The sequence below is a fragment of the Adiantum capillus-veneris genome, chromosome 15, assembly GCF_014529385.1.
Source record: "Adiantum capillus-veneris isolate H3 chromosome 15, ASM1452938v2, whole genome shotgun sequence".
Lineage (NCBI taxonomy): Eukaryota > Viridiplantae > Streptophyta > Polypodiopsida > Polypodiales > Pteridaceae > Adiantum > Adiantum capillus-veneris.
Genome location: NC_140945.1, coordinates 91,957,665 through 91,980,198, shown reverse-complemented (window position 1 = coordinate 91,980,198; position 22,534 = coordinate 91,957,665). Strand labels below are relative to the sequence as shown.

Below are 22,534 nucleotides of genomic sequence, written 5' to 3'. Positions count from 1 at the left end.
AGTGTTGGCCAAAAGAAATACCTTTCGAGGGCACTAGTGGTGGAAGCAATTCCCCGATGCCCGGCATAAGGAGAATTATGTGCTTCATCCATCACCTTTTGTCGTAAGGGCTGAGCTATGCATATTGCTTGTTGACGATAGAGTGTATTATCCCTGATAGAATAAGGTGGCTTTGAGTGACCAGCTTGAAGATCTGCCCAAATTGTGGCGAAGTCTGGATCTTGAGGATACATCTCGCTGAGAGATTCTAGGTCCTCATGATAAATTGTTGTGAGTGCATTGATCTTTGGACGCCTGGAGAGAGCATCTGCAACTGCATTCTTTGTTCCAGAAGTGTGTAAAATCTGAAAATGAAACATTGAAAGAAAGTTGGCCCATCTCATCTGCTTTTCTGATAACTTTCTCTGTGTGAGAAAGTAGCGAAGACTTTGATGATCTGTCTTGATAATAAAATCAGCTCCTAATAGATAGTGTTTCCAAATGGAAAGAGCATGAATTACTGCCATTAGCTCTTTTTCGTATATGGAGGCATGCAACTCTGCATCTTTAAGGCGCCGACTTTCATAGGCTATCGCGTGACCCTCTTGGTTCAAAACTGCTCCTACACAATCTCCAGATGCATCGCAGTATACCTCGAAAGGTTTGCGAAGATCAGGGACGGTGAGAACAGGTCCGTGACTGAGTAGATACTTAAGCTTTTCGAAAGCTTGTTTTTGTCCAAACCCCCAATGGAATGGAATCCGCTTCTTTGTCAGGTCATGGAGGGGACCTGCTATCGCAGCAAAAGCTCGAATGAAACGCCGATAATAAGAACAGAGGCCAAGGAAACTTCGTACATCATGTACTGTAGTTGGCATAGGCCATTCTACAACTGCTTGAATCTTATCAGGGTCCATTCTCACCTGGTTGTGAGATACTATATGGCCCAAATAGTGGATTTCTTTTAGAAAGAACTCACTCTTCTTAGCATTCACAAATAATTTGTGTTTGCGTAATTCTTCAAACACTAAGGCGAGATGCTTATAGTGTTCGTCTTCCGTCTCTGAGAAGATTAAGACGTCATCAAAGAAAATGCCTGTAAAGCTTCTGTATGAGTGGAAGATTCTATCCATCATTCTGTTGAATGTAGCTGGTGCATTAGTGAGCCCAAAAGGCATCACTAGAAATTCATACAACCCGAAGGTTGTTCTAAATGAAGTCTTATGCACATCCTGAGGAGCTATGCGGATTTGATGATAACCGCTCTTCAAGTCTATACGACTAAAGACACTTGCTCCTTGTAACTTGTCAAGAATGTCGTCAATCCGAGGGATTGGAAATCGATTCTTGATTGTGATCTTGTTTAGAGATCTATAGTCTATGCACATGCGGAATGTGCCATCCTTTTTCTGTACTAGCAAGACAGGTGAACAATATGGAGAAGTACTAGGCCTTATTAAGCCCTTCTCCAAAAGTTCGTTAACCTGCTTGAGAATTTCCTCTTGCTGCATTAGACTAACTCGATAAGGGGGCTGATTTGGAGGAGAACTTCCCGGGATCAAATCAATGGTATGATCCTCAGGTCGCGAAGGTGGGAGTTCATTTGGAAGTTCATCTGCAAAACAAATTATATCTTTCTATTAACTTAAGTCTTTTTTGCTCTAAAGAGGAAGAAAGTTGTGAAACAGACACATCTCTCTCTCTTGCAAAAATCAAGTACGCTGAAACACACTTTTTCATTTCTTTCTTGACGGCAATGTGGTTGGCGATAGGAATACGCCAATCACCTGCATCTGCAAGTACAAGATACTCCTTTCCTTTATGAGCAAAAGATAAGGTTTTCTGAACATAGTCAGGAATGGGATGCATCTTGTAGTGCCAAGGCATTCCCAAGATAACATCGCATCCTTCAAGTGAAGCTAGTAAGAAAGACTCTTGATCCTTGTAGTCGTCGACCTTTAGATTCAACTTCCCTATGATTGGAGTAGAGTTTGAGTTCTGCCCTTTGAAAGCTGATTGCGCTTGAATAGAGACTCCAAAACGATTGGGCTGCAAGTTCAAGTCGTCAGCTAGCTTGGTAGAGATGAAGTTGTCTGTACTACCAGGGTCAAACAAAATAAGAGCCCGTTGGTTGTTGATACTACCCCATGCTTTGAGAAGAGCTCTTTCTTTTCCATCCTTGGTTGTATTTCCCTGTACATCTGGGATTGCATTGGAGGAGGGTGGTTGTGGAGGTTTGGTTGGACAGTCACCCTTCATATGACCAACTTGTCCGCACTTGAAGCATCTTCCTTCACTAATGTAGGTTCGCAACTCAGCAGGAGAGAGATATCTCCCTTTCTTGGGCTGATTTGGCTTTGCTTCTGCTTCGGAGGCGGTTCTTTTCTTCTTTTGAGAAGAAGTAGAAGAGGTAGGTTGCTCATGGAGAGCCTTCTGCTTAGCATGGTAAGTGCTTTGCTCCATCTTCCTGGGAGTACCCTTGTCATGTATTCCATCAGCTATGCGGGCTGATTCCATAAGTATCTGCAAGTTACCTCGAGGGTAAAGCTTCATAGCCTTTTGCAAGGCTTCATGCAAACCTGCTTCAAACTTGCGCATCTTCTCCGAATCGTCAATCTTCTTGAATGGAATGACTTTCAAGAGAACGTCCCAAAACCTATCCACATAGCGTGGAACGGTTTCGTTCTCTGACTGTGAAAGTCGATCCCATTCTTTCTTTACCTCTTCCTCATAGTCTGGAGGAAGGAACTGTGCGTAGAACTCCTTCTTGAAAGCGGTCCAATCTTGGGGTTTGCGTTCTTCCAGGATAAGGGTTAACCACCAATTGCTTGCGGTGCCTTTCAGGTACAAACTAACATGGCGAAGCTTGGATCTTTCTTTAAAATTCCCTTCAGCAAATGCAACTTCAAATTGGCGGATGAAAGCCAAAGCTTTGTCATTATCACGCCGTCCATTGTAGGTGTCGAATTTCACATCTTTATCTCCCGACTTGAATGTTTTCTGCCTGTGGTGCTTCTTCTTATGGTGCTCCTTCTTTCGATGCTTAGACTCCTTGGGGACAGGAGTCCTTTCCCTTGAATGTACTTCTTGCTGCGACGGATCGTCGAGAAACATGTCTTCCGGAGAAACTGTCTTCCAGATCCTTCATGAAAGAAAACTGAGGGGAATCAGGGGGATCCTGCTCTTGAACTTTTGGATTAAACCGCACATGACGTTCTGGAGATTTCTTCTGCCTCTCGTGCATGCGGGAAGTTCCAATCAAAGGATCTTTTCTTGGTTGTGGCGCCTTTGGGTTCTGCGGAATTTCTCCCGACCCCATCGACATTTTCTCCTTCCCTTTTTCAAGAGTATGGAGAATCTTTTGGACTTCTGGATGGGAGAGAGCTTTCTGCAACTCTTCCACCTGCTGTTGGAGGAGAGAGAACTCTATCTCGCGTCCTTCCATTTCTGCAGTCTGCCAAGAGTCGTCAATCCCTTCAGGAAGAGAGAGAGCACCTCGCTCTGATACCACTGTCACAAAAATACGGAAGCGTAAACTGACGTTTAATTGCACTTCAAATACTCAAGAGAATTAGAGGGAGCGAGAAAACTTGACACTTCATTGGGGACCAGAAGATGGGCTGGTCCCCCCCCATAAAGAGAAAATCTTTATTACTAAGGGAGAATCTTTACAAGCACAGGAACGGGGCAAAAGCCCGTCCTCTATTCTTTCTTGGCCTTTTTGTGCTTCTGACTGAGAGAGTAGAAAAACTGCTCTCTGACTACTGAGAGGATCTATCCTCTTCTGTGAGATTTTGGGAAGCTCTCGTAGGAGAGAGTCTACCTTCCACAAAACTCATCGGAAGCTCTCACGAATGAGGGTCTATCTTCCGCTAACTGTGCCCCTTTGGACGTAATCATTCCTGCAATTAACCAACCACAGAAACATGCCAAACACACACACGCACGATTGCTGTAATTTTCTGCACATAACCAGAAATTGTTACCTGAGCGCGTTCCAATGCCAAAATGGAGGTCCTTTTCGCGATGGAAATGCTCCAAACTTGGTGTATGTGTAGAGTAGGTAGTGGGGAATGAGATTCTAATAAGACTTTGCTGAAATTCACCCTAATACAAGTGATTAGGGGCTGAAAACAGGGAATTTGCAGCAGCTAGACAAGGGAGAAAAAGAGTTTTCCACTACTTTACGCGATGAAACTTCTCCCAAAGCTGCAAGCAACCATGAGAGGCCTTGTTCTAGGTGATGGGTGCTCAGAGGCTCCACATACACCACAAGGTGCTGCTCTCAAGCTTCAATGGAGAGCTTCACTGCGTAGAGGATGATCAACTTGGGGGGGGTAGTGCAATCCCAACCTGGCAAGAGGGGGAGGGGCTGCTTTCTTATAGCCTCCCAGAAGAGGAGGCGCTAGGAAGAGAGAGAGGGTGAGAGTGAGAGTGAGAGAGAGTTAGTTTGCATTGGTAAGTGTGCCACTTGGCACACTTACTTTAAAAACTTAAAAACCATTCAACTTTTGACTTTAAAAACTTCTAGCTCATTAATAAAAAATGTGCAACTAACTAACAACTGCTACCAATGATTCTTTTATGAGAACACCAAAGGTCTGCCGGCGCAATGCCGCTCGGGCACTGCACCGCCTTTACCTGTTCACGCTTGTCCGGCCGCCCGCCCGGGCACGGACCGTTAAATTTAATTTCACGAAATTTACCCTAAGGCTTTTTTTTAGCTTTATTAGCCTTAGGGTCACTGTTCTAAGGACCCCATCTCATTCATGTGCTTGTACTGACGCGCGTATTTTTCTGAGCCTAAAATCTGAGGCTACTGCTTACCCCTTTCTGAAGACCCGATTTCCCAATCACTAGGGCTTCAGGGTAATTTCTGCTAAGGTCCCTCTGAGGTGTTCTAGCCCGCATTTAGGCTCACCTGAGGCCTTAGAACTGCTAGGTCTATTCTGGTGTGCACACAACTAATTAGATAATTCTTTTCTCGTAAATAAATTAATTATTTACAAAGTCTGACTTAGTTACATAACTACACTGGATGCTGCCATTGCTTATGTCGAACGGCTTGGAGACAATCGTCGTCCAACATGGACCTCATTTATGCGCAATCAGTCTTCAACCAGTGGCCGCTTTCCTCAACGTGGTCACCCAAGCAACTTTAATCCTAATTGGCGCTCACTACAACAGCCTCAGTCTTCTCGACACCAATTTTCTAGACAGCAATCTTTTCGGCCTCGTTCTCTAGACAAGCAGTATCACGTGACACATCCAACCCTATGTGTCCGTGGACAAGCTACAACATGATCAGGGTTCAGTTCAGTCCAGTCAGTCTAGAATAGGAAGTGATCTGGCACTTTTGTGAGTCTATTCGTAGACCCGTGCATGCCCAGTCACTTAGTGTAGATGCATATCCTCTGGTTGCACACAGCATGATCATCAGTATTCCCTTCAGGATCCATTAGATTCAATCAGGGGAATTTTCCAGTGCATTTAGCCTATTTTCCCTATTTTTGGTATTTTCACTTATTATTTTTAAGTGACTTTCCAACAAAAGTAGGTAGGGCAATTTTGCTAAGTTAATATATAAGCAAACCCAAGTTAGCACTAAATGGCAGAAGAGGCAGCATGAGCTCCGCGCTCAACAGGCAACTTCTCAGCAGAACCCGCAATACCCTCAGCACCTTCAAGGCCTTGGCGACCTCCCTCCCCAAGCCTAGCGTTTCCAGTTTTCCATCACCATCAAGACCCCCTATTGCTTGGCGTTTTCCCTTGCGATCATCGCCAACAACTCCAGATCCCTGACGTTTTCTCCCATGATCGCCAGCTTCCCCAGATAGCCAGCAGAGTTCACTAACGCTAGCAAAGGTAGGTAGCGTTTTTGGTTTCCAGCCAATCCGCAGAGCAGAGGCAGCCCAGTGTTTTGTATTTTCAGCCAATCAGCATCAAAACAGCAGCGTTTTCAGCATTAGACAGAGTAGCAGATTCAGCCTTTGAAGCATTGCAGGAGACCCTCATTTTCAGCCATAAAAACGCAGCCAAAACAGTCATTTTCAGCCCCGAAACAGTCCCGAAATTCAGCAGATAGAAGACCACAGATTTCTACCTTAAGTCGTCACCGTCGTCGTCATCGGCATAGTCCCAAGTTGCATCAGTCCATTGCATCCGCATTGTACCACTTTGTGCAATCAATAAGTAGACCACTCTCGCCGACGAGAGTGGGGCCTTCGGAGGAGGGTTTTACGTCGTCTCTGGTGTCGTATCTCTCTTCTCTCTATCTCTAAGTCTCATACACTTGCACGCACAATGTCCATTCACTTTGTTTGTGATCATAGCACTCTCTCATTAAGAACGGAAGGCTCTACCTTCCATAAGAACAAAAGGAACCTTGAGCACAGTTCGGAGCACTCATTTTGAGCAAAGCGCAAACAATCATTCCGCTGCACCTTACATTGGTATCAGAGCTTTGGCAGTGTTCTGTATCACTCAAGGAAAGAACCACAAGAATTTTTTTGCTTGTTGAGGTCGCACGAACCCAAGTTCACTTGGGCGTGTCGATTCCTAATCGTGTTTTGTTGAAGAGTGACGGGAATCCCAAGAAAGAAGGGCTTGTCCAGCCTCCCCTTGTGTCTCTTTTCACTCATTGAGAGCGGACCGTGCACTTAGCGGGCGGCCGGCCAATCGACGTGAGGTGGGAAAAATCAACCTTGGTGTGAGCGCAAGGTCGCCAAGGGGTGCGCCCGCAGAAAAGAGTAGAACTTGGGTGAAGAGAAGATCCTTCTCAAACACAGATTGCAAGAGAAAGAAAACACTCAAGAACCTCAAGAACCCAAGTTCCTCGTGAACTTAAGCACCCAAGACCCACAAGAACCCACAAGAACCCAGGACTTCAGAATGATCATCACTCGAAGCGGAATGGATACTTCACTTGGAGGTATTGAGCATGAGAGAGGCGAAGAAGAATTTTCCCCACCAGGAGGTTTTTCCGACCCTTCCCCATCTACTGAGAAGCATGATGATGATTTGATTGACAATGATAAGCACAATGATTTGCATGATGATAAGCATGATGATTTGAATGACAAGCATGATGATTTGCATGAAGATGATGTGATTGTTCACAAGGATGATGTGTTAGTGGATGCTTTTTCTAGCGAAGCTAACCTCGTTGTAGATTCGATCAATCACGAAGACCCGATCTTGGCTTTCGAGTCGAGGTCCAAAGAACCCCCACAGGACGATTCGATCATTCAGGAAGAACCGATCTTGGCTCTTGAGCCTAGGTCCAAAGAACCCTCACATGAAGTATTATGTGTTCGCATGATTGATACGCACGCATCCTTCGAATGTTTCATTCGTGATCGTTTCCTATATTTTAGTCAGCATCGTTATGTGATCCCTTTTCCTAGGCATGACATATTGTACGTTGAGCACGTTTCACTCATGAATGAGCACGGATGTATGCGGATTTTTCATGAAAAGTTGAAAGGTATGTATGTAAGGAAGTCACATTCCACGTCTCTTCCTTGGCATGAAACAGTTTCCGAACGAGCACATGAAAGTATGAGCACCAAGCATGGGCATGTCCGTTGTGAATTGCCACAGTTGATTGCTCTAGATCATAAGAGAAAGATTCGATCTCATTGTTTGCATGTGCTTGATGAACGGGTTGTCACTCTGTCTCTATGTTCATCTACATTGCATACACAGTCTTTAGCGAAGACAAGATTTTTTCCAATCACTTTACATGGAATGGGTATGTTCATGTTTTTGTGCTGGAGGTTGTTTCCGGGAATTTTCAGCCATGGAGATTCTTGAAGAAGAAAGAAGCATGACTCTCAACGAAGTTGAAGCATCGAAGGAGCCACAAAAGACTTTGTGTCGCTTTCGGCACAGCCCAAAGAAGTAAGCGTTGCAGACCTTTATGAAGTTTAAGTACCGCACGACCCACACATCAGGGTGGGCCGGCAAAGAGTCCCTTCCCGGATTCCGGATGCTATTGGCGATCTCCCTCGACGCCATATAGTTCGGTACCAGTACCTCACTTTGAAAAGGAGGGGATGTCACGTGACACATCCAACCCTGTGTGTCCGTGTACAAGCTACAGCATGATCAGGGTTCAGTTGAGTCCAGTCAGTCTAGAATAGGAAGTGATCTAGCACTTTTGTGAGTCTATATTTCCGCGATACATCATAGGAGCTTCGAGGATATGGTCGATCAGTATGCCACAGATACAGATTTTGCAGATATTTTCACATGGATATGGGATGGGGAGACAATAGCTGGATACTCCCTTGGGGAAGGCTACTTGATGAAAAAAAACCATGTTGTGCGTTACACAGCCGTTGAGGGAAAAGGTTATGATTGAATGCCATTGTCCACCTTTTTACGGGTCACTGCGGCATTGCTACCACCATGAAAGGGGTAGAGAGATACTTCTTTTGGCCGAGACTCAAGAAGGAAGTCGAAGAGTTTGTATGCAGTTGCTTGGTATGCCAGAAGGTCAAGTTTGACAGGCATAAGGCACATGGATTGTTACAGCCTTTACCCATACCCACCCACCCCTGGGAAAGTATTGCAATGGATTTCATTTTTGATCTCCCGAGAACACAGAATGATCACGATGATTTTCCGATTACATGGCACGTCTGAGAGGATTGTCTTCGACAGAGACCCCAGATTTATGAGTTTGTTTTGGAGGGCAATTTGGGAGAACATTGGCACGCGCTTGTAGTTCTCGTCATCGTTCCACTTGCAGAGTGACGGGCAATCTGAGATTGCCAATTCAGTGGTTTTAGATTTATTGAAGTCTTGTATCTCGGATCAGAAGACTCAATGGGAAAAGAACTTAGCTTTGGTGGAATTTGCCTACAATAACAAGATATACTCTTCGACGGGGAAGACGCCGTTTGAGATTGTTGAAAGTGCTGCGAAGGTTCCATCCTTCCTGAGCATGAAAGATTAGATATTTGAAGCGGATGAATATTTGCGAGATTTGGATATGGCTTTTGTCAAGGTTCGCGAGACTTTGCAGAAGTCTCAAGAACGACAGAAAAGGCAGCGGATCGCCATCATCGCGACTTGAAACTGAAGGAGGATGATTGGGTGCTCTTACGTTTTGAGAAGGCAGACCTAAGAGAGAAAAAGGGAAAGGAGAGGCTTTTTCCAAAGCTTAGTATGCGATACTACGGACCTTTGCAGATTACTGAAAAGATAAACGATGTCTCCTTCCGATTGAAACTGCCAGATACTTGGAGGATTCACAATGCATTCCATGTGGGTCTCTTGAAACCTTTTAAGGGTGATGTGTCTGATGATGGGGAGCCTGATGAGCAACCCGAAGTGGAAGAAAACGAGGAGACTCTTGTTTCTGAACAGATTTTGGTACATAGGGATACGAAGAAAGATAAAGTCCGAAGGCGGTTCTTGGTTAAGTTCAAGAACTTTCCTGCATTTGATGCGAAGTGGATGGAGGAGGAGGACCTAGCAGATACTCCTCGGATTGTGAAACTTTACCTCGATGCTTTGGTTTAGCATAGTCTACTCCAAACGGAACCCGGAAATTCAGCTTGGCCGAAGATGTCAACAGATGCCTTGATTTTGATACTAAAGTCACTGATGTCTCTTTGAGCTTCAGGGATACTGAGAGCTGACAGTATTCTACTGGATGACTTTATGAAATGGAATTCTTGATTATGATACAGATTTGTTCTTGATTTCTTTTAAGTGCAGGAACTAATAGACGAAATGACTGCAGCATTTTGGTCTGATTGATCTCGAATAGACATGGTTGCAAGAGGGGTTAGTCAATCGGACATCGATGAGGTCCTGATTGGACCTAGATGTGATTGCTAGCTACATTGCCGATAAATCATGGTCTACGATCGGAATGAATGTTGAATGTCTAGTGATGTCCCGTGATGTTGTGTGATGTGACTGTCGATTTGGTACATGTGCTAGATGTGTGTTCCTAGTACGTAGGTACTAACAGTCAGTGTCTGCTAAGACGGCTATGGCTTTTGTCGGTTTTGCAGGTGTAATCACAGTCGATTACAATGCTTTCAAGATGGAGGTATGTCACAAAGTGATGACGTGGCTACCGACAACAAAAACCCTAATTTCTGCTAGAAACCCTAAAATTCCTGCAAACCCTAATTTCTGCCAGAAATCCTAATTTTGCAAAAACCTTAATTTCTGTAAATCACAGGGGTGGATTTTTTTTTAAAAAATTTCTAAATTTTTGAGGGACGCAAATCCGAGCTTTTGGGCTACGCTTTGCTTTATTTTGCTCCCATTCAGAGAGAGAGAGAGAGAAACTGCTTTTGAACTGAAAGCTTTTGGGCCTCTGCTCTTGGGCATCCCTTGTAATCTTTATATACATGGTTTAGGGCTCACTTTGCAGAGCATCTGGATGGAGAGTCTGAGTGTGAAACCCTAACCGCTCTTTGTACTTTGACATTGATTTAATACATAAAGAAATACCAAAGGGGTGCCAGTGTTTGGGGCCAATATCTCTAGGCACGGAACTCTGCCGGGCCAGTGAAAATCTATTGTGATCTGTGAATTGTTTTGAGGTGGTTATTTGGTGCTGTCGCGATTGATTCTTGACTTGGAGTGTCCAAGTCTGTTACATCGTCGGTACTAACAGTCAGTGTCTGCTAAGACAGTTTATGGCCTCTGTTTGTTTTGCAGGCGTAATCGAGGGCGATTACAATGCTTTCAAGAGGGGGGTATGTCACAAACTGGTGATGTGGCATGGTGACACATCATACACACACTCCCTCTGGCAGGCAGTTTCGGTAAAGGAGGCAAAAATTTTGACGTGGCATATTTCTGGGACTTACACTGTCTTTTGCTCACGTGGCACTGCCGTACGGACCCCGCGTTTTGCGGCAGTGTACGGATGCTTTTTCCTGCGCAAACCAGGGCTGCAAAATTCTACGCAAAGGCTTTTTGACACGTTGGTTTAATTTTACCAAGCAAGGCTTGTGAGACACCTTGCTTTATTTTTGAATGCTTTTAATTGGTAGCTTTTGGGGCTCTGTTTTTAGCATCCCTTGTTAACTTATAAATTAGTGGGTAGGGCTCCCACTCTGTAGAGCATCTGGATGTAGAGTCTTGAGAGTGAGACGCGTTACCCTTTCCACTCCCTTGTTTTTTGAGTACAGATTAATACAAAAAGAAATACCGAAAAAGACGCCATTCTTTGAGGCCAATATCTCTAGGCACGGAACTCCGTCGGGCCGTGTCGAATCAATTGTGAACTGTGAATTGTTTTAAAGTGAATCTCTCCAGTGTCGCGGTAGAATCTTGACTTGGAGTGCCAAGTTTGTTACAGGGTCTTGCTGAGAAGGTGCACTGTCAGACTTGTGGTCTCTGCTGCCTCTTCTGCGAGAAAGTGCTAGTGCTAGCTTTTCTTATATATTGCCTGAGTCAAATTGCCCTACCCAGTTTCCCAACAAAATCACTTATTAATAATAAGTATTGCAGTTCGAGGTTATGCAGATCAATTGGATTTTGAAGTTTTATCTTACTACGACATGATTCTTGGTCACCATTGGTTTGACGACGACTATGCTTTCTTTGATTCTTTACTGGATGATGATATGCCAATTGCAAGTCATGAAGTGGCAGTTTCTAAAGACGATTCTGAAGAGTTTTGGGATTCATTATTGGAAGATGATTGCAATCTCAATCTAAAATCCTCTCTAGTGATTCATAGAGTTGAAGCTACCCCATTTGAAGAGTGCCTTGAGAAGCTGTTGCAATCAATGTAATTATGCCAGATTCCTCTAAAACGTCTTTGAATAATGTAATGACATGGGATTTAGCAGTCAAAGCAAAAAGGTTTCGCAAGAAGCAAAGGTTTCAATTAACTCAAAGACTGAAGATTTTCGAAGATTCAATGCTTTTTTAGAGTTCTATCAACATAAGAAGTCATTCCTTTAACCGAGGCTCTCATTTTAAATAGAAGGTAATGTCACGATTGTGACTATTTTACAGTATTACATCAACCCCTAGTTGCAGATACGCAACGTGCCATGCCAAGGAGAACCCCTACGCTTGGATGGTCACGACCCTTCGCTCAAGAGACATGACGCTTCGCCAAAAGCCACACTCCTTCTGTCATGTAACGCATCCAACCCTATGTGTCCGTGGACAAGCTACAACATGACAAGGGTTTAGTTCAGTCAAGCCAGTCTTGAATAAGAAGTGATCTGGCACCTTTGTGAGTTTGTTCGCAGATCTCTTGCATCTGTGCCTGAGCTTGAGAAACGAGTCGCAAGAACTCTTTCATGTGTTGGTCGCTCTTTCCTTTGACGGCGGTTGCCATTCTTTCTTGGTGTCTGCGCTCTATTTCTGCTTTTCTTCTGCTCTTCTTTCTGCGTGTCTGCGTTCCATTTCTGCCATTCTTTCTGCATGTCTTGCTTCGCGTTCTAACTTCCTTTCCATAAACATCTGGTATAAAGCCCCCATAGGAGTTAGTGCAATCCTTGACGTAGATGGGGAAGGGGAAGGGTGGGAAAAAACTCCTGGTGGGGAAAATTCTTCTTCGCCTCTCTCATGCTCATCACCTCTAAGCGAAGTATCCATTTTGCTTCGAGTGACAATCATTTTGAAGTCGTGGGTTCTTGTGGTCTTGGGTCTTAAGTTCACGAGGAACTTGGGTTCTTTGGGGGGTCTTGGTTTCTTGGGTTTTTGAGTTCTTGAGGGTCTTGAGGTTCTTGAGGTTTTCTTTTGCTTGCAAACAGCGTTAGAGAAGGATCTTCTCTTCACCCGAGTTTTGTTCTTTTCCGCGGGCGCACCCCTTGGCAGCCTTGCGCTCACACCAAGGTTGCTTTTTCCCACCTCACGTCGATTGGCTGGCCGCTAAGTGCACGGTCCGCTCTCAATGAGTGAAAAGAGACACAAGGGGAGGTTGGACAAGCGCTTCTTTCTTGGGATTCCTGTCACTCTTCAAAAACACGATTAGGAATCGACATGCCCAAGCGAACTTGGGTTCGTGCGACCTCAACAAGCAAAAAAAACGCTGATGTCTTTCCGGGCTGAATCTGCTACTCTTTAGGGCTGAAAACTGCAGGTACTTCATAGCTGAAAAACGTTGCAGGCTGTGGCTGAAAACTGTCAAAACGCTAGGTATGCCGAGCTTTGTAAAAACGCTAGCTGAAGGAATTTGTGGCGATGGTGTCCTGAGGCAAAAACGCCAGGCTATGATGCTTTCCAAAAACGCTAGGTGACTGATGCACTCCAGAAACGCTAGGTTGTTGTGGATGAAGAAAACGCTAGGGGAAAGGTTCTTCTTGCTTGGAGGGGGAAACCGCCAAGGGGTCTTGTTGAGAAGTTGCCTGTTGAGCTTGGCTCCTGTTGCCTCTTCTGCCAAATAGTGCTAACTCTAGTTTGCTTATATACAAACTTAGCAAAATTGCCCTACCTACTTTCCAACAAAAGTCACTTAAAAATAATAAGTGAAAATGTCAAAAATAGGTAAAATAGGCTAAATGCACTGGAAAATTCCCTGAAGGATTCTGATGAGAATGCTTATGATTATGTTGTGTGCAACCAGAGGATATGCATCTACACTAAGTGACTGGGCATGCACGGTCTACGAATAGACTCACAAAAGTGCCTGATCACTTCTAATTCTAGATTGACTTGACTGAACTGAACCCTTGTCATGCTGTAGCTTGTCCAGGGACACATAGGGTTGGATGTGTCACGTGACATTGCAGATTTCAACCTTTAGCGTTTTCAGATTTTAGCTCGTCCCGTCGTCGTCCTCATCGTCGGAAGTCCATGCATTATAGAGATTTGTGCAATCAATAGTAGACCGCTCTCGCCATAGAGAGTCGGGCCTTCGGAGGAGGGTTTTGACAACATTCTGGTGTCATATTCTTCTCTTTCTATCTCATAGTCCCATGCACCTTCATTGACAGTGTTTATCCACGTTGTTTGTGTCCATTGCACTCTCTCACTAAAGGAACGGAAGGCTCTCCCTTTTGTAAGTTAAAGGAACCTTGAGCACAGTTCGGAGCACTCATTTTGAGCAAAGTTTAACATTCACTTCCGCTGCACCTTACATTGGTATCAGAGCTTTGGTAGTGTTCTTTATCACTCAAGGAAAGAATCACAAGAACCACAGAATATATATATATATATATATATATATATATATATATATCTACAATTTTTTTTTTGCTTGTTGCGGTCGCACGTAACCCAAGTCCTCTTGTGTGTCAATTCCTAATCGTGTTTTTGAAGAGTGACAGGAATCCCAAGAAAGAAGGGCTTGTCTAGCCTCCCCTTGTCTCTTTTTTCACTCATTGAGAGCAGACCGTTCACTTAGCGGCCGGCCAATCGATGTGAGGTGGGAAAAAGCAATTGTGGTGTGAGCGCAAGGCTGCAAAGGGGTGCGCCCGCCGGAAAGAGAAGAACTTAGGTGAGAAGATCCTTCTCTAACACAGATTGCAAGCTAAAGAAGAACCTCAAGACCCTCAAGAACACAAGACCCTCAAGAGCCCTTAGAACCCAAGACCCACAAGGACCCAAGTTCCTAGTGAACTTAAGAACCCAAGACTTCAGTGGATGGTCATCACCCGAAGCGGAATGGATACTTCACATGGAGGTGATGAGCATGGAAGAGGCGAAGAAGAATTTACCCCACCAGGAGGTTTTTCCAACTCTTCCCCTTTTCCATCTACGCCAAGGATTGCACTAACTCCTATGGAGGCTTTCGACAAGATGATGATGGATAAGAAGTTAGAACGTGAAGAAAGAAAAGCAAAAATGGATCGCAAGCACAAAGAAAGAAGAGCCGAAATAGAGCGTAAATACGAAGAAAGAATTGCAACCATAGCACGTGAACAGGAAGAAAGATGGTTAGAGCGTGAAGCACAGAGCGCCCAACACATGCAAGAGTTGTTCCGACTCTTTTCTAATGTGCAGGCACAGATTAAAGAGATTCAAGAGAAGGAGACTCTCTCAGTCTCTTCTTTTCCAAAGCATGACACACATGATTTGCATGATGATAAGCATAATGATTTGCATGATCAAGATGTGATTATTCACGAGCATGATGATTTTACTGGATAATGATGTGATTGTTCACAAGGATGATGGTTTAGTTGATACTTTGTCCAGTGAAGCTAACCTCGTTGCAGATATGATCGATCACGACGAAAGGATCTTGGCTCTCGAGTCGAGGTCCAAAGAACCCCCACAAGAAGTATAATGTGATCGAATGATTAGTCAGCACGCATTGTTCGAGTGTTTCATTCGTGATGCTTTCCTGTATTTTAGTCACCGTGTTTATGTGATCCCTTTTCATAGGGATGACATATTGTACGTTGAACACCATTCACTCATGAATGGGCATGGATGTATGCAGATTACTCATGGAAAGATGAAATGTTTGCACCCAAGAAATTCACATTCCATGTCTCTTCCTTGGTATGACACAATCCAAAAGAGCACAAGAAGGATTGAGCATCAAGCACATGCATTTCCATTGTGATTTGCCACAATTGATTGATTTAGATCAGAAAGTCAAGATTCAACCCCATTGTTTGCGTGTGTTTGATGAATGGTTTGGCACTCCGTCACTTTGTTCATCTGCATTACACGCACAGTTTTTTCGAAGGAATAGTATTTTTCCGGTCATTTTACATGGAATGGATATGTTCATGTTTTTGTCTTGGAAGTGGTTTCAGGAATTTTCGGAGATTCTTGAAGAAGGTAGACGCATGACTATAGACGAAGTTGAAGCATTGAAGGACTAGGAGAATGAGAGCTTCATGTGCAATCAGTGCAAGTGGTCGTAAGTGGCCGAGGAAAAAAGAGAGAAAGAGAACGAGCCCGCATGGCAGTGTGTGTGTGTGGGGCCGCCATGCATGAGTCTCTTTAACCGCACCACCACGACCTGCATGTAGCTCAGTAGGTGTGGATTGGCGGCTCTCAAATTGCATGGCAAGCTGCATTGAGAGGGAGAGAGAGAGAGGTTTAGTTGGTGGCTTGGGGCCCTCAGTGTTGGTGGCCACTCCAATTGATTTCCATGCAAATAACAATACCATTTGCCCTATTGGTTTGATGATAGATATTAGCCCAAAATAGCCACACTCTACCAAAAAAAGAGTGGTGAGTGTGGCACGCATAGGTCGAGTGTATGGGGAAGTGGGTGAAGATGACATCAACGAGGGCATGATTGAAGAGATGACTTTGTGTCGCTTTCAGCGCAGCCCATAGAAGCAAGCATTGCAGACCTTTCTGAAGTTCAAGTATCGCATGACCCACGCATCAGAGTGGGCCGACGAAGAGTCCTTCCCAGGATTCCAGACACTGTTGGCGATCTCCCTCGACGCCATACAGTTCGGTACCAATATCTCACTTTGAAAAGCAGAGGATATCACGTGCACATCTAACCCTATGTGTACGTGGACTAGCTACTTCATGACATGGGTTCAGTTCAGTTAGAGCAGGAAGTGTTATGGCACTTTTGTGAGTCTGTTCGCAGACCGTGCATGCCCAGGCACTTAGAATAGATGCATATCCTCTGGTTGCACACAACATGACCATCAGATTTCAATCAGAACCCATTAGGAGCATTTTTACAGTGCATAGATCTATTTTTCCTATTTTAGACAATTTTCACTTATTATTTTTAAACGACTTTTGTTGCGAACTGGGTAGGGAAAATTAGACAAGCATGTATATAAAGAAATCTAGCGTTAGCACTTTCTGATAGAAGAGGCAGCAGGAACTTCGGTTCAACAGGAACCTTCTCAGCAGGACCCCCCCCATCAGCAGACCTAGCGTTTTTGCATTGAAGACCAGCCCTGGCGTTTGCATTGCAGATCAGCCCCGGCAACAGAAAGACAATAGATCAGCCCTAGCGTTAGCAGTTCTCCACAGCAGGACACAGATTTCAGCGAGCGTTTTTGAATTGCAGATCAACCCCTAACGTTTTGCAGTTCCATCGCGACAAGATCCACAGTAGCACCAGCGTTTTTAGTTTTCAGCAGTCAGACATTGCAATAGAAGTCCCAAACCTCGCAGATCTCACCTTCCCGCAGCAACATCTCCACATGCAGAGGAAGTCGATTGATCTCTGTTTGAATCCATAAGTGTCGCGAGAAAAAGGATCAGATTTCCCAGTAGAAGAGAAATCAGCCGCGCTCTGATACCACTGCAACAAACTTGGACACTCCAAGTCAAGATTCTACCGCGACACAACAGAGATTCACTTGTTTCGTGCCTAGAGATATTGGCCCCACAGAGATTGGCGCCCCTTTCGGTATTTCTTTTTGTATTAATCTGTGCTCTAAGTACAAGGGAGTGGGAGGGGTCTCATTCTCGGACTCTGCGTCCAGATGCTCTGCAGAGTGGGAGCCCTGTCCACTAATTTATAAGTTTACAAGGGGTGCTAAAAACAGAGCCCCAAAAGCTGCCAATTAAAAGCATTAAATAATAAAGCACAGCCTGGCTTGGTAAAATTAAAGCAACTTGTCAATAAGCCTTTGCGTAGAATTTTGCAGCCCTGGTTTGCGTAGGAAAAAGCATCCGTACACTGCCGCAAAAGACGGGCAGTGCCACGTCAGCAAGACAACGTAAATCTCGGAAATCTGTGACGTCACTAGTTTGTGGCAGACCCCCGGCGGAACACCTAGCATTTTGAGCCATAAAGAACAGCCTGGCGTTTTCATCAACTGCAGTCAGCCCAAGCGTTTTGCAAGTTGCAGATCAGCCTGGCGTTTGCAGATCCCCTAGCGTTTCTGCAGTAGATACCAATTTCAGCCTAGCGTTTTGGGAACAGCAGACCAGCCTTAGCGTTTTGCTGTTTTTGGCGACAGTTCAGCCCCTAGCACCAGCGTTTTGCATTTTCAGCAGTTAGCCTCCGTACCGCAGTCCCCAAACCTCGCAGATCTCACCTTCCCGTAGCAGATTCTCGCCGCACGATCAGATCAGCCAGCGTTTGCAGATTCAGCCCGCTATTCACAGATTTCAGCATCTGCGTTTTTAGAGCGTCGTCGTCGCATCGTCGTCATCGCCGTCGTCACTGACATGCAATTAGAATTTAGTAGATACAAGATTTGCAGATTTCAGCCATTAGCGTTTTCAGTTTTCAGCCCGTTCGTCGCCGTCCTCATCGTCGTCAACATCGTCGGCAAGTCCATTGCATTGTAGAGATTTGTGCAATCAATAGTAGACCGCTCTCGTCATAGAGAGTGGGGCCCTTGGAGGAGGGTTTGACAACATTGTGGTGTCGTATTCTTCTCTCTCTATCTCTCAGTCTCAGCACCTTCATTCACTGTGTTTATCCACTTGTTTGTGATCATATACACTCTCTCACTAAAGGAACGGAAGGCTCTCCCTTCCGTAATTAAAAGGAACCCTTGAGCACAGTTCGGAGCACTCATCTTGAGCAAAGTTCAACATTCATCCGTTGCACCTTACATTGGTATCAGAGTTTGGGAGTGTTCTGTATCACTCAAGGAAAGAACCACAAGAATTTTTTTGCTGTTTGCGGTCGCACGTAACCCAAGTCCACTTGTGCGTGTCGATTCCTAATTGTGTTTTTGAAGAGTGACAAGAAACACAAGAAAGAAGGGCTTGTCCAGCCTCCCCTTGTTTCTCTTTTCACTCATTGAGAGCGGACCGTGGACTTAGCGGCCGGCCAATCGACGTGAGGTGGGAAAAAGCAACCTTGGTGTGAGCGCAAGGCCGCCAAGGGGTGCGCCCGCGGGAAAGAGGAGCTCGAGTAAGAGAAGATCCTTCTCTAACACAGATTGCAAGCTAAAGTAGAATCTCAAGAACTTCAAGAACCTCAAGAACCTCAAGAATCTCAAGATTCCAGAACTTCAAGAATCTCAAGAAACCAAGAACCACAAGAACCCAAGTTCCTCGTGAACTTAAGAACCCAAGACTTTAGTGTATGGTCATCACCCGAAGCGGAATGGATACTTCGCATGGAGGTGATGAGCATGGAAGTGGCGAAGAAGAAATTTCCCCACCAGGAGATGTCACAAACTGATGACGTGGTAGGTTTTCGTTTAATTGCGTTGAAATGATAACGTAGCAGGCTGTACGGATTTTCGCGTTTTGCATTGGCTGATGACATGGCAGCTGTACGGATTTCTGTAAGTTACGCTGGCAGCTTTTTGGCTTTGCTTTTGGACCAGATGCTTTTGAGTTTGAAGGCTTTTTACTGTAAACTGCTTTTGGGGCCTAGGGTCTTTAAATATGAGGTTAGGGCTGATTCTCTGGCATGCTTCCTAGAGAAGGTGCACTGTCTCCCACTTTTCCCCTAATGAAGCCTCTTTTGGCAGGTGTATTTTTGATTGTCGAGGACAAGTATTGTTCTCATTAATTCATTTCACACATAACCTTCTAACTGGCTCTGTCCACATTTATAAAGGTCATCCAAGCCTAAAAACTGGCGCACACACTTCCGATTTCAATGCGGACCAACTCAAAACACAAGCCACGGCCCACACTTATGGCTAACTGACCCTGGCTCATTTCACACCACCATGCATTATCTTGGGACCTCTAGGCTTTCTCCACTTGCCCATAGGCAGAACTTAGGGGGAAAATAAATAAAATAATATAAAAGGTGAAGCAGAGACAATCTTGACACATGGGAATGAGAGGTACTGAACAAAGGGAGAGGGGGCGCTGGTACAATAGAGGAGGTGAGCACCAAAAATAGCTCACCACAGCAAAACTCCACGAGGTGAAGCCTCGGCCTCCTCTTGTTCTTAACTTAATTCTCAATTCTTCTTAAGAATAGTTGATTTGCTCAATTTTATCACAACCCCCTGCAGATCAATTCTTCAATCATCAGGGAGGCAGTTGCTTTGGGTTCAAAATTAAGTTTAACCAGTGGAAGCTATTTTTGAAAGAGTTGCAACTAAGTGGCTAGTTTTCACTTATGTTTTTTGCTATTTTGTCCAGGTGGGGTGTGGGCTAAAGAAAGCCAAGCAACTAACCAAGCCTGAGGTTGGCCACTTCATCAAGCAAGGAGTCCCTCTCAAGCGCAAGCTGACCGAGTTTCCAGTCACAGATGATGCGTTGCTACCTGTGGGGACACCTATTGATATTCGCCACTTTGTTCCTGGCCAGTATGTTGACATAGCTGGAATCACTATAGGCAAAGGCTTTCAGGTGTGTTTTGTGTGAAGCTTCTTATTTACTACCTGTAAAGCTCTTCCTCATTTTAATCACACCTGTAAAACTCTTCCTCATTTTTACTACAAATGTTACACATCGTGTCAATTTGTATTCTTTCCGTTTAAAGTTGACCCATAGCACTCTATCAAGGACGTTAAGGTCCGGCTATGGAAGTCTGCAACAGTCTCCGATGACACTGCAGCTTTTGAACACAAAACACACTCTTTTGACTGATACTTGACTTGTTTAAAATGGCACTTGCATTCGCTCAAACAATGCACTAGTATCCATTGTTTCTAGAGGTATTGATGGTTTACTTATCACTGATGCAGGGGGGAATGAAAAGGTGGGGTTTTTCTGGAGGTCCAGCTTCACATGGAGCTTCTCTCTCTCACCGCAGTTTGGGCTCGACTGGTGGACGCCAGGATCCTGGCAAGGTATTGTGGATGGGATTTTACCTCCTTGCATGCATCCTTCTTCACACAAGCTATGTCAAGTGCCGTGCCTCTGCAGGTGTTCAAAGGGAAGAAGATGGCTGGGCGCATGGGAGGCAAGCGGCGGACCGCGAAATGTGTGTGGATCTACAAAATTGATCCAGCTAGAAATTTGATGTGGGTTAGAGGCCAGGTATAGTATACTTGGACCCCTTACTGCTTGCTTCAATACATTATGCTGTATTTTGATGGAAAGAGCAATCACAACAGGTTCCTGGACATGCTGGCAATTTTGTCTTTGTGAAGGACGCTTTTCAGAGAAGGCCGGATTTGTCCATCACCCCTTTTCCAACTTATGTTCCCGACTCTAATGAGGATATCACGTCAGTTGAACCTCTGGTTGCAGAGATAGGGGATGTCGATCCCTTCTTAGCAGATGATTAAATCCTTGTCCCAGAAAAAAGATGTAGCCCAAAGAGACTTCTGCAATTTTGCAATGAGGTTGACCTTCGTGATTGAGTGATGCACATGATGGCATATTTGGTCTTGTTGTGCAATATTTGGTCTTGTTTACACAACTTAAGTTTGCATGGAGACTAGTAGTTTTATTCTTTAGTTCTTGTAGAGGCTTGTTTATCACAATCCTGGTGCAAGTTATGCAGATCATGCTCTATTCTTCTTTCCAATTGGGACTAGTAGTCGTCCCAAGCGTGAACATGGCCCTATGGTTAGGGTGGTTAAGGAATCATAAAAATAGAATCCTAGGCTCACTATAGCATTCTTTGTCTAAGGGGTGGACCCTCGAGCTTGTACTAATGGGTAAAAACCACTAGTAGAGGCTTTCATTTAGAAATAGAAAAGGCCTTCCATAGTTATAATTCATGTTGTTGACTGGGTAGTTGGAGCTAATGGACTGGTGTCAGGAGTGTACCTTGCCCTGTTCTGTGGTGCTTGCCTTTTTCATGTTGTTTTATCAGTCAGTCTTTCTTTCCTGCTCTACCTGTACAGCTAGGCCCTCAAAAAGTTTCAGCAGCTCTTTTGTTAGTGTAACCTAGAGTTTAATTTGAGCTCCAACATATCCCGCTGCCCTCCCTGACATCGGAATGTAATGCACGGAGATTCACAAATCACAGAATAAACTGGGAACTGTTGAGAGCGCAGCAAGAAGTGCAGGTGGTAGAGCACGGCAACTAGTGCAGGCGATGAAGGGAGAGAGAGCCCACGATGTAGATCGAAATCAGGAGAGAGAGAGAGAGAGAGAGAGAGAGAGAGAGAGAGAGAGAGACTCACGCTAGGTGGGGAAAATCAAGAGCTCACGTTTTTGAGCCTTGCATCCCTTTTATTATCTTTAGGACCATTTTTAAAATGTTGGGCCAAGCTCAATGTGAACTTGGCCAAGGGTTTTAAAACCCTTTGAAGCAATACAAAATGTACATTATGGGCTGGCCATTTAGGGCCTTTAATCCCAACAACCTCCCACTTAAAGGCATAAATGGCGCCTTTAAGCTAAGTGACTCCCACCATCTGTATGCATAGCTACTGATGTGCTTTGGATAAGCGCTTAGTGAGAGCATCTGCAGGATTTTGTGACGTATGGACCTTAACCAAATTGATAAGGCCATCCTCAAGCACTTCTCGAATGCAGTGATACCGTACATCAATATGCTTTGTGCGCGCATAAAACATGGCTATCACAACCAAGCATAGGTGCCTTGTCAGGCAAACAAAACTCACTGCATAGACGTGCCAACCATATGGCTTCTTTGGAAGCCTCAGTGGTTGAAATATATTCAGCCTCTGTAATAGTCAGTGCAACTATCTTTTGTAGTCTAGAGCACCATGAGACAACGCCTCCTGCAAGTGTAAATACATAACCACTTGTGGATTTACGTGTATCCACATCACCAGCCATGTTAGTCACAAAATCCGTTAAAACTCCAATGGTCCTTTACCATAACAGA

General features: G+C 44.6%; 1 protein-coding gene across 1 annotated transcript in view; it reads left to right on the top strand.

Annotated features, from left to right (window-relative positions):
- The window catches only part of LOC147441060 (large ribosomal subunit protein uL3m-like), a 53,180-nt gene extending 32,060 nt beyond the window's left edge, over positions 1–21,120 (top strand). Inside the window, exons 2-5 of the mRNA XM_086482798.1 lie at positions 19,924–20,133; positions 20,472–20,576; positions 20,653–20,766; positions 20,844–21,120. Coding sequence (XP_086338924.1) covers positions 19,924–20,133; positions 20,472–20,576; positions 20,653–20,766; positions 20,844–21,017 — 603 coding nt within the window. The 3' untranslated portion in view covers positions 21,018–21,120. The remainder of the gene's footprint in view (positions 1–19,923; positions 20,134–20,471; positions 20,577–20,652; positions 20,767–20,843) is intronic.
- The last annotated feature ends 1,414 nt before the right edge of the window (positions 21,121–22,534 follow it).